We start from the raw sequence: 12,827 nt of genomic DNA on the forward strand, positions 1-12,827 counted from the left end.
CATTAAGTTGATTGATGATGTCTCATCAGTACATTTCTAGGGTTTACATGTTCTTACCTGTGGTCCCTGTGTCCCTCTACCACCAGGGGGGCCCTGCAGACCCTGAGAAGAATGTTTTGATAACACCCCAGTCACCAGAAGGAAATGTTCGCATTGTACGTTTCTACAAACTACAGAATCGTTAAATTTGTACATTTCATATTTATCACATCACTGTTTCTAAAGTGACATAGTACATGAGACGACGTTGTCATTGTGAGGTGGATGGCATGTCACGTTGGCGAGAGTCCTGCAAGCCTGCGTCACAGCACCATCCTGCGGATTGTTAGCCACCAAACTGGGTGTTTTTTAGTGACCCATTACTGCTTCCACCACAAAAATGTGGTTGGATTTTTTTTTCACAAGAGATCATTGATTTCCTGCCAGGATAGTGCTACCATAAGCATTTTATTTTTTAAAGCCAAAATATGATCTTTTCCTAACCATAACAAAGTGCTTTTTGTGCCTAAACCTAACAAAATGTTAACCACAGCCTGGTTAAGCATAAAGTTTATGTACCTGCTGCATAATAACATACAACCAAAACATATCTGTGGTTTGCAGAAATGGGGCATGTGTGTTTATTTGTGTGGGCATCATCTGGATAAAAAATCCAAATGCATCACATTTCACCAAACACACTTACTGGAGGTCCAGTCTTTCCTTGGATGCCAGGAGGCCCTCTGACACCAGCATCTCCCTGCAGTCAACAGAAAATACTGCAATTATATTTTAGAATGACAAAAACCAACATAATACCTGGCTGAGAGCTTGGCCAGTTTAGAATTCTAATAACTGAATTTTCCAGTTAAGCAGCAATCTGAAAAAAATACTAAATTCAATTTAGTTTGGGGTTTCTAATGGTCTAAGCCTGATGTGCAAAGTATTCCAATCAGTAAAAGTGAGGTTTGTTTTTTAGCCTATATAACACAACTTACACTAAGTGTGTTACTACAGTATGATGATTATTGTAGTGTGTAAGATATGATTTAACTTCTGTATCAAGACTCAAGCCTTCGTATTAAGTCATTACACTTGAAAAATGTAGATCAGGGATCATGCCTTACTCTTTGCCCCATGTGGCCTGGTCTCCCAGTCAGACCCACTGATCCAGAGTAACCCTGGGGAGAAGTTAAGGCTTTAAGTTTTCAGTCATATGTAATTTTACACCATTTACTAAAGTAGTTCACACATTTCAAATTCAAAAATCAAAGCCATGGAAAATTTTAGGCATCAGTTTCTTTGTTACAATTTGCCAATTACAAATAAAAAAAGTAATTATTTTTTACATGAACAAAAAACTTGGCTCAAATTAGAATACTAAGTACAGAAGTACTTCAGTTGATTCAGAAAGGAGTAAACTTTTTCACAGTACAGTCTGAAAAAAAAAGACTTTAAAATCAAAGGGGAAAACAAAGCCATCTACCATCATCCTGATTAAACCAGCTTAGTGGCTACATTAACACTTTGTTATTGTCACTTACATACATTCCCACTGGTCCCTGGGGGCCCATCAACCCTGGTTTCCCCATGAAGCCCTCAAGAGAGATATTGAAATAAATTATTCATATGTTTATCATGAATAACTTCAATTCAACCTTTACTGTGTTCATTCTTTGTTAATGTGGTCTTTCAAGTAAAATGCCACAGAGTCAACACAAGAAAACAATATTCCTCATATACATCCTATGCACTGCTGAATATCATAACAAAAAAAAAAAAAAAAAAAAAAAAGTATGATCTGCTTACTCTCTGACCAGCTGGTCCAGGGATCCCATCTTGGCCTGGCTTTCCTGAGGGGCCCTGTTGAAGTCAAAAATGACTACTTTTAGTATGTTAACAACTTCACATTAGTTCCCCGGTTTGAGAATATGGTGTTTAGAAGAAGTATTGGCCTACCAGAGCTCCTGGAGAACCTGCCTGCCCTGTATCACCAGCCACACCTGGAGCCCCCTTCAGGTGAACAGAGACCATAGAACTACTTAAACAATAATGCATAGATTACTGAGATTTCTTTCAACATGCATAACTGTTTGCAATGAGTATGAGCATGTATGTCTTTAACCACTAGATCATGAGAGAAGATAATTAGTAACCTTGAACTGTGTTGAGAAGTTAGTACACAGGGACATTACACTCACACCTACAACTGCTGTCTGGTACTGTATGTTCTCTGGCATGTTTCACAGCCATCACACAGGAAGTGATGTGCTATTGTTGTTATTTCTCAGTGTGTTAAGTATATCAGAGGGTAACAGTAACAGTCTAGATAAGTAAGTGTCCTTTCTGCAAGACTATATATATATATATATATATATATATATATATATATATATATATTTTCATTTCTTTTAATAATTTTTCTATTTCAGTTTTTAAATTTGGCCTGTGGCTTTCAATTCTCAATTCATAGTGCACTGTATGCCCAATAACTGCATCTGATTCGAGCCCCTGCCCCTCCCTCTTCAACTTCCCTTGTGGCAGCCACATGCAAATCGAGCGCCCTGCAGAGCAGCATCCAGGTCTTCCTGACCTGCCATCATGGACAAAATTGTTGCCCACATTCTAAACTAGAAGCTCCACAGTACACTGAGACAATTACTGGAGATTACAGGGACCAAACTTGGAACCTTCCAGTCTAGTCTCTTCACTGCAGGTCATTGTTGCATCCCAACAAAGCATCCACCTCCAGGACTGAAAAATGAAACATGCTGAGGTGCCAGAAAATGCAGTTCCTCTAATGTCCACTTGAGGCTGGCTCCAAGAGAGAGACAATCCCCATAGACCCCCATGTTAAAATGCCCAACTGTACAGCAGAAATAAACATGTTTACATCCTGGTAGAAAAAACGGTTTCATTTTCTACAGTTAATTTCACAGTTTATAACACTGTACAGAGGGTGAATTTTTTTATGTCTCACCCATTTAAATGTTATTTAGGCTTAAGTTATATGTAATTAAGGGCGTGGCTGCTTTGAGTGACAGGTGGATGTTTGTTTGTTGACAAGTCGCTCCCTCGCAAACAACATTGGTTAATTAATGTAACCATGGTGTAAACCCAGATACACAGAGTATAGGTGAAGCCGTACCTGTTGCTATTTAAGTTTGTTTTTCAGTTTATGAAAGTTAATTGTCACATTTAAGTCACGTAGAGAAACTTCTGTTCAGTGTTTGTACTAAATGACCCTCTGAGGAGTTGGATGTTCAGTAGTACATTTTGTTTTGATGGTTTAAAGTCTGTTTTTCTCTAGCAAAAAATAGATTAGCATAATCACAGTTAATCATAGCTGTAACTGAACTGTGCAAACCAAGCTAGCAGCTAGTGTTAGGGTTATCTCCATCCTCTCATCCAAATCTGTCCCTTCCCACTGAGTTAAAAAAAACAGAAACAACTTACTCTGTCTCCTTTAGGGCCAGGAGATCCAACAGAACCAGGAGCGCCCTGCATTTAAAACATATGACATTACAAATGTACCTCAATGTTAAAAACAAAATGCTAAGATGGCTTGATGGAGCTGGCAAACAGAAAGGAATGCAGCAAAAACAGAATCATATGAGATGAAAAGTTATAAAATGGGAACCTGTGTACCAGGCTTTCCTTCTGGTCCCTCAATCCCAACTCTGCCTCTAAAACCCTGCAAGAATACACACAAACAAATACACAAACATTGTTTAGTGTTAACAGGAGACCGTCAGACTAAAAACCAGATGCCATTTTTTAGCATATTGTGTTTGTTCTTACCGGCATGCCAGGCAGACCAAAGGGGCCCTGGAGTCCTGTGCGACCCTATAAATGTAGACAAACAAAAAGACAATAAATAAAACAAACACTGTTATATAACTGCACAGCAAAAATCTGGTATTGATTAATTTTTAGATTTACAGTCCAGGTAATGATTACCTTTAGTCCTCTGGGTCCTAAATTTCCATTTTTTCCTGGGGTGCCTCTGCTGCCCTTGAATATGAATGAAAACAGACATTCATCTTTACATTATATAAAAGACTAGTCCATACCCATTGGTAGCTTTGTCACCTTCTACCTATGCCAGTCCTCAGTGCCTATGTGCAGTTTCACATAGATTGACCACATCAGTGAGTAGAAAAACGTGGGACAGACAGAATGACTGACTGACAGAATGACACACTGACAGTTTCCATGATCATGTACAGCATACCATACCATGACTTAGTCATACCAAAAGTTAGGAAAAAAAAACAACATTCAACCACAGGGGGAGCCACAGGTCACATTTTAGCCATTTTTAAGCATTTTTCTGTTGTTATAGCGCCACCCAGTTGCCAATTAGAGTTAAATTTCTCCAGTCACCTTGAGGCGTCCTGTTCTACCTATCTACCAAGTTCAGTAAAAATCAATATGGTGGTTAGGCCTAGATGAGAAATTAGCTCTCTAGCGCCCCTATTTGTTTGATGGGGTCAATAATGGAGGGGTCCCCTCAGATTATGTGTGGTCATATGCCTACAAAGTTGTGTGGTGATGGGTGAAACCCTTGAGATGTTATACATCTTTATGTGATGAGCCACGCCCTCCGCAATATTCATTGCCTTATAGAAGCTCAGTTTTAGTAAGTTTTCCAAATTTTGCCAAGGGGGAACTTTAGATATTGGTCCCTAGATTATGTTCACTGAGCTTCATGCAGATCGGTCAAACTTCCTAGGAAGAGATCGATTTTAAGTGTTTTTCAAAAAATTCAAAATGGCGGAAAATCTATATAACCAGAAGTTATGGGTTCTTGAGGCAAATTTGTTCCTCATGAGGAGAGGCATCTCTGTGCAAAGTTGCATGTCTCTACGACATACGGGGCATGAGATATGCTCATTCAAAGTTTGCAATTTCAATCGGTTGCTATAGCGCCCCCCTTTGGCCAATTGATGTAATATTGCTTCATTTGCATCCTCCCATGACCCTCTACCACTGTGCCAAATTTCACATGGATTGACCAAGTCAGTGAGGAGACGTGGAACAGACACACACACACACACACACACACACACACACACACACACACACACAGACAGCGTTTTCGTCATTATATAGTAAGATTATTCACCTCTTTTTAAAGCAAATCAAGATTTTGTAAAAGCACTGCAACAACTATATATTTAGAAGTGGGATAATCTAATATTTACTTTGAAAATCTAGTTAGAATTGTTGTGAATATGATTAGGTTATCTATGCTGACCTTATTTACTACTATTTCAAGCTTATTTATAGCCTACATTTACTTCTGCACTAATCAATATTTTGTATTAAAAATGGATCAAATGACTAAGTATAGGTGTAAGATGTCAGATGTAATGATGAACACACAGAGAATTATCACCCAACTCAGCAGTCCCTCTCAGCTCTGCAGAGTTTTTAGCTTCTTTCAGATCTTTTGGGGAGCAACTTTACTGATTTGATTCAGTTTCAGAGTTCTCGTCAACACTGGCAGCAGTGGGCAGCAGTGTTCAGTAAAAAAGCTCTGATAAACCAACTGAACACTACCTGGCCAGCAAGAGACCAACCAACTTCCATTTATCAGGTGAACACAAAAATGACTCCAAATGAATGGTAAAATATTAGCTTGTTGTCACTTTCATCTGTCGGTTGTGTTTAAAACTGAGAGCGTAAAATCTTTTGTTTATGCTGCATTTGGCTGAACTTTCTATGTCCATTGTATCTGGCACTAAGCACTTCATTCTGCATGGCTTTCTCACTCTCAAAACAGCCTCATTATGCCTAAAAATGTATCTCCTATACAGACGATATCATGATATCGACTTTGTTATTTGGCCAATGTTGAGTGTAATGCAATGCAACAAAAGTGTTTGTAGACAATAAGTTGTGACAGATTCGGCTCTGGTTGATTAGTTTTACTAGCAGGCAGCAATAAAAGCCTCTGACCTTTGGCCCCTGTTTCCCAACCACTCCAGCACTACCAGCCTCCCCATCTTCACCCTGAGGAGACATGACAGAGGATCTCATTAGAATTATGGAACATGCTCTATATATGTATAAAAGGTCCTTAGTATATTTACAGGCAAAAATAAGGCAACAAACAGTTTTAAATTCCATACAGTCACTATAGGCCCACTATCAGGAAAAGTGTTACACAAATTTAATATGTATTATTTTGAATAAGATTAGACCTGCTATTGAGCTTGAAGGTTCACTCTGGACCTCAGAAATAGTAGTTTGTCAAAAAAGTAAAAGAAAATGAAGTCTTAAATCAAATGTCTAAATTTCTTCTGAGGCTCTTCATTCCATCTCATGACCCTCATCAGTAGATGGAGAGATACAGAGGGAGGAGCAGATGGCAAGGATGACTGAGGCCATGAGATGTTGCTAAAAGTTGCAGACAGAATCTAGCAAGTGGTCCTTGAGTTATTTTTTTGTCTAACTCAACCTGCAATATTTTGTGCATCTTAAATTAATGGGAATCTATTCAAGCACATTTCACAATATAGTTAACCAGTCACAGATGTGCTGCTGCCCTGCCAAATTTATGAATTAACAGGACAACTAATTACAGGCATAGCTCATCAAAATGTCACCATAAATAATTAAGAAATATAGCACAGCTACTTTAAGAATGGATTTCATGGGCTCAGGACATGGTTTGACATTTAGTTTGGGAAGTTTATATTCTACTGACAAACTAACAGAAACCCTTAAGCTGATTTTTCTCTGCCAAAGCAACACAATTGTCAATCGTGTCAGTGCAGTGTTGGGATGTTTTAAACCAAAACACAGGACATTTCTGATGATATCCTGAGCTGCACCTGTTTTCCTCTGGGCCCAGGTTGACCTCTCACCCCTGGAAGACCTGAGGTGCCACGTTCACCCCTCTCTCCCTGAGGACCGTGGATCCCTGCAGCACCTGGTGGGCCCTATAGGGGAGCAGAGGGTTAGGATGTTTAGTCCTTACAAGGAGGTTGTATGGGGGTTGGGGGGCATGCAGTCTTAATATCACTGACGTAAGACAGAGGCCACTGGCTATCTCCTTTTGTTCACTGTCATTATACACAAAACAAAAAAAGTAAACAATTTCTAAATGTTTCACATGGCTATGTGCACTTTTTAAATGTTGAATTACAGATAGGTTGTTCTACTTAAATATATTTTTGCATCTCTAATGATATCCATCTTCTTCCATTAATGGTGATCCAAGTTTACCCTAGCATGACAATCTTAATTCTTGAGAATCGAGGAACCTTGAGGGTTATCAAGGTTTCATTCATCAACTTTTGTTACAGGAGTTGCTTAATCTATGAAATGCTTTAAATTAGACATCAGACTGCAACCATGCTTTTCAGTTTAACCACGAACAAATGAATTTAATTTCATTTTACATTTCATCACCAATGTGTCTTCCTCTTACTCTGTCTCCTTTGGGTCCAGTGTCTCCTTTGTCACCATCCAGTCCTCTGAAGCCCTAGACAAACATGACATTATATTTTACTTTTAATATTGTTTATGACGTCTCTCTCTCTACCTGTTGCTTGTAGAGCTCATCTTGACAGCTGTACTTTTAGATACGGTCCCCCTCTATTAAATATGAAAGGAGGCCCCCACATGCTTGAGCTTTACACTGCTGACTTGTATAATCAGAACAGACATGTCTTGTGATTTTCAGTCCTCTATGATTATATTTACCCTTTACAGCAGGCACATCCTGACAGCTGACAATATTACTGTCAAGTATTGTCCCCCCTCTATTAAATATGAAAGGAGGCTGAAAATCACAGGACATGTCTGTTCTGATGATACAAGTCAGTGGTCCTGAAATGTGTGTTTCGCTTCTATAATTAAGAGGTCCTGATGTTGGCCTGCAGCCTTGTGCCTATGAACAAATCACAGCAGTGATGATATACAGTACAACATCACTCCCTCTCGTGTGATATTGCTTAATTCTACATGTCGGAGGCGACATCTTTCCACATACGGGCTTCCTTCGCCTTTCAAACGGGGCAGAGCTCCATGGGAAACAGTAGGAGAGACACAGCCTGAGGGGGAACCGGGATCTGCCAGCAGAGGCGGCCCAGGGACAGCGGTAGCAGCATACGTGATACCCAGCGCCATGACTGAACACTGGCCTCGCGGCCCAAACGTCAGACCAACCCACCAGGAATTGTCCCGGTCCTCCCGATTAGCCACTCCAGGCCTGCTCATGTGTCCTGGGCCACACTGAAGAACCGCCTACTTAGCTGATGTCCTTGCTTATCCGACTCCCTGCTGGATAAGCAAACTTTCTGTTGGGGGCCACACACATGCCATGTTTTTTGTGTCAGGTGCACTCATACACCAGAGTGATGCATGCGTTCCCGAGCACCTATTTAAACAGTGTTCAACTTTTGCAACGCAGCAGCGTGCACCGCATGTCATGTGACTAGGATCAGCTCATCACAGCTGACAGATATCTTACCGTTTATCTGTAAATATCAGTCTATGATAAATATGGAGAAGAAGTTGATCATTATAGTGCAGAGCAGCCAGAGCTTTACATCTGTCCCACAGACAACAGGCTTACACACAAACAGTGCCTGGAAGAAGATCAGCTTTGCACTCAGGATTTCAGGTCCATATGTTATGATATGGTGCTTGTTGAGGTTGCTTAGCAACCTCAGATGCAACCTGCCACCACACTCCTGAAAGCTGTTACAGAAAAGGCACAAGAGTAGCACCCAGCGCCTGACCTCGCATTTTCCAGGCGGTTAAAGATGCGGTTTGTGTACCGCCTCTTACACAGGTTAAATAGCAGCACTGAAGGACCTTCCCTTCTCTTGGAAAACGGTCAGTCAATGTCTGCCTGGTTAGCAAGAGCTGAGACAGCAGCACAGTCTCAACTAACTCACGCCAACACTAAAATGGCTCTACTCTGTCGTTAACACGTTAATAAACTTTAGATAATATTGTGTATGGGCTAACTCTCACCAGCTGTCCCCCGGTGTAGAGCTCACCCCCCACCCCCCAAGAAGTAGTCTCCTAGCTTGTGTATGATTAACAAAAAATAACAGCACATTTGGTCCTTGCAAACAAATGATGTCCAGGATTTTTACATATAGAGTGGGAAAGTGAGATCCAATCATAAGTGGTCATTCAAGACGCATATGGAGAAACATTCTCATGCCAGGTGTGAACAGACAGACTTAGAGCTATCCATGAAGGATCACCCAGGATGCATGTTAAAACCAGGTGTAGCAGGCTTTAACCTCTTTCCCTCTTCCTCCCAGGCCTCCACCAGCTGGTCTGATTAAGGTTTTGTGTTTTTGTTTGCAACACTCACACCCTACACTCATCCATAAGCTGCATTTATTACTGACCTACCTGATTAACATAATTATTGTTATTTTACCTTGAGTTTACAATGAACATAATTTGGTTTAAGTTTATTTCATGTGTGATTCTCTTTTTGTCACTGACTTTTAGGCCAGTTCATTAAATCCAACTGACTCTTTCACTTTAAGCCACATTAATCAATACTCTATATCAAGACAGAATATACTGACATTGTGTGTAATGTGAAAGAGGTTCCTAATAAAGACAAACCACAAATAAATTCTTGAGCTAATTTGCCTCTTATAGCTTATTGTTCCCTTTCTTAGCTCCTATAAATGCTGTTTCCAGCTGCAGGCAGCTGGTCTCGGTAAAAAGCAATAATTAGAGAGCTAAATCCTAAACGTTAATGTTGACATTTAATTGAAAACAGAAGACTATGCTGCTTACTGCGCCACCTGGGAATCCTCTTGGACCAGGGCCTCCAGACATCCCCTAAAAGATCAAACAGAACAAAGGGAAAGGTTGAAATATGGACATGCCTGCATCAGAACAATGTAAAAATGGAAAATATCTGCTATCTTTAACATCACCATAGCTTGCTCACCATTTATAGCTATTGGAATTCAAATTGGGGCTGCTTTCCTTTGCTATCACGGCTCAAGACAACAGCTAACATTTGGTTCTTAAATGTTAGCTGTCATGGCGCTTTGAGCAAAGCCATATTTGAACAATGAAGGGAGACAACAGCTGACAACTTAGCAGAAGACAGGAGGGGTAGGTTCATGTGTATTAAACCAGAGATGGCTGCCTCAGATGTGAGCCACATGAGAGAGAGCATAACACTTCAGAAGCTCACACAGCATAACTCTCCATTCTCTTCATTCATTCAAAGGACCAAAATACGTAAGTTAAGATTGAAATACATCCAATTGTTCATTAATGTGCTCACTAAACGTTACTTAATCATTCAGTACTTTCAGAGCTGTTGAAGTTACAACTCTAGTTGTTTTATTTGGGGAAAGTCAAACTCAATTTTAAAGTCCATCAAGATAAGTCTCTGGAAGGTTTCAGTATTTTCCAAGCAAATCTTAAGTCATCTCAAGTCAGGTCAGAGGAAGACTTAAGTCAGGTCTTAAGTAAATTGAGACAATCCCAAGATTAAAGCCCAGTGTGCAGGATTAAGTGGCATCTAGCAGTGAGTTTGCAGATTGCAACCAACTGAATCTTCTCAGAAAATGCAAAAACACGAAAAAGTGAATGGCCCTATCTAGAGCCAGTATTTAGTTTGCCCAGAGTGGGCTACCGTAGAGACAACGTGGTGGACTCCATGGGAGAGGACCCACACGGTATGTGGATATAAATGGCTCATTCTAAGGGAATGAAAACACAGTTTCAGATGAGTACACACTATGAAAGCATAGCTATGAATGTTATATACACTTTCATTCCCATTGTCAAAGTCAAGTCTCAAGTGTTTAAAGTCAGTAAAGATAAGTCAAAGTCAAGTCTCACATCTTGTCAGAGGAAGACTCAATTCAAGTCTCAAGTCACTTGAGACACACCCAAGTCAAGTCTTAAACCATGTCAGGTCTCAAGTCAGCAGAAGTCAGTTATGACAAGTCTTCTTAAAAAAAACTTGCAAGACAGCCTTTCAGTCTCTGAATGCTGACTGCTAAAATTACATGTTGTTTGAACATTATACTTCCAAAGCCATGTTAATCATGTTTGAGACCTGTTTGAGTCTTTTTAATGCAAGTCTAATAATTAAGTCTTGAGTCAAGTCTAGTTTGTATGGTGTCAAGTTTGAAGCAAATCACAGCAGTCAAGGCCAAGTCCCCATCTTTGTGACATATGTCCACATGGTCAACTACTCATGCAGCTACTTTTCTTGAACAAGGTTTTACTTGTTGAACACATGCAAGTTAATTACAGAAGATGTGTGAGCAATATACTGTATGTATCATGCACAGTTTAGTCTCTGAAAATAACAATTTAACATTAGAGATAATACATTCATATTATTTACCATGGGCCCTTCAATGCCAGGTGATCCTTTTGGACCCATGGGCCCTGTTTCACCCTGTCAAAGACAACAAGGGCCTCTGTATCAGTACAATAACAAATAAGGCTATTGGCAAAAAACAACTTTGAAGATTATTACATTAAAACTTACAATATCCCCTTTTGGACCAGGAGGGCCATCATCACCTTGCTGACCCTGAAAAACAACAACAAAAGAATAATAACTAGAGAATGAGTTGAGGAGGTTGAAGATGACTACATTCACTGCCTAAATTTTTAATAAAGTTGAAAATTTTCAAAAAGGAAAAACTCAGGTATAAAAGGTGTGCCATAACAACTTAATGACGGCTAGCATTGTTTTCACCTTCTGTGTGTGTGCAAAATGCGTTCCTGGTGACACCTATTGTAGCAGGACCTACCACAGAAGCTGTTTTAGGTAGTTTGCCAGGTGTTCATATGTCTGTTCATCTGTCTGTTGGCAAATTTTGTCAATGCGACAGCATTGCAACAGTGTATGATGCAGTCACAAAACTTTACAAGTGTGTAATGAAGACTGAGTTCAAAGATACATGCTGGAAGAAGGGGCTTAGGAAGCAGGACAGGGGACATTGGCTCCCTCACTTTATGCCCCTGGCTAACTTTCGTTTTAGTTGTGATTTGTTGTATCGTGGCTGGAGTGATCCCATCCTAAGATGGTTTCTAGTTAAAGGTATGAATTGAATCAACCCTTGCTTAAAGTGGGTGCGTGTATGTGCATCCATCAGACTCCTGTCGAAGACCGTGGGCTCTGTTTAAACAAACTAAAGCGCACTTAAGTTAATGGCACAAGTGCATTCAGGATGTGTCTAACCACTTTTGGAAAGGGAAAATACTGCACCATTGATTTTAGACCAGCTTTTTGTTGGTCAATGTCACAATTGCTTTCTGCTGCCTTAAAATAGCAATACACCAACAATGTCCAATGACCTGTCCATACCTCACTTTAAGACCTATACACCAATGGACGCAAAGGTTTGCGCAAGGACATTTGCTACTTACACAACATAGGCGCTGGCTGTAAAAAATGACAACTGCATCGGTCTGAAACTAGCAATGGCGGTTGCACTGCGCTGTGCGCCAGCTGTAGAACAGGGCCCCTTAACTTCTATTGCCTAAGTATTGATGTCATCAGAGAGAGGACATCCTGATAGACATCCTGTGAGAATTAATGGGATAGTGCACCCAAAAATGAAAATTCAGCCATTATCTACTCACCCATATGCCAACGGAGGCCCTGGTGAAGTTTTAGAGTCCTCACATCCCTTGCGGAGATCGGCGGGTGGAGCAGCGAGCACACCTAATGGTAGACGGCGCCCCAGACTAACGTCCAAGAACACAAAATTGAATCCACAAAGTATCTCCATACTGCTCATCTGTAGTGATCCAAGTGTGCTGCAGCCGCGACATAAAAAGTTGTTTCGAAAAACGTCATATGAACTCTGTTTTTA

General features: G+C 40.3%; 1 protein-coding gene across 1 annotated transcript in view; it reads right to left on the reverse strand.

The window, feature by feature from the left end:
* LOC126394184 (collagen alpha-1(I) chain-like) overlaps positions 1–12,827 on the reverse strand; it is a 102,497-nt gene that overhangs the window by 15,133 nt on the left and 74,537 nt on the right. Inside the window, exons 21-35 of the mRNA XM_050050874.1 lie at positions 11,492–11,536; positions 11,345–11,398; positions 9,766–9,810; positions 7,421–7,474; positions 6,855–6,929; positions 5,944–5,997; positions 3,781–3,825; positions 3,620–3,673; positions 3,436–3,480; positions 1,939–1,992; positions 1,789–1,842; positions 1,524–1,577; positions 1,107–1,160; positions 686–739; positions 58–102 (exon numbers count right to left, since the gene is read on the reverse strand). Of these exons, the coding sequence (XP_049906831.1) occupies positions 58–102; positions 686–739; positions 1,107–1,160; positions 1,524–1,577; positions 1,789–1,842; positions 1,939–1,992; positions 3,436–3,480; positions 3,620–3,673; positions 3,781–3,825; positions 5,944–5,997; positions 6,855–6,929; positions 7,421–7,474; positions 9,766–9,810; positions 11,345–11,398; positions 11,492–11,536 (786 nt within the window). The remainder of the gene's footprint in view (positions 1–57; positions 103–685; positions 740–1,106; positions 1,161–1,523; positions 1,578–1,788; positions 1,843–1,938; positions 1,993–3,435; positions 3,481–3,619; positions 3,674–3,780; positions 3,826–5,943; positions 5,998–6,854; positions 6,930–7,420; positions 7,475–9,765; positions 9,811–11,344; positions 11,399–11,491; positions 11,537–12,827) is intronic.

Source organism: Epinephelus moara, chromosome 8 (genome assembly GCF_006386435.1).
Source record: "Epinephelus moara isolate mb chromosome 8, YSFRI_EMoa_1.0, whole genome shotgun sequence".
In the NCBI taxonomy this organism is placed as follows: domain Eukaryota; kingdom Metazoa; phylum Chordata; class Actinopteri; order Perciformes; family Serranidae; genus Epinephelus; species Epinephelus moara.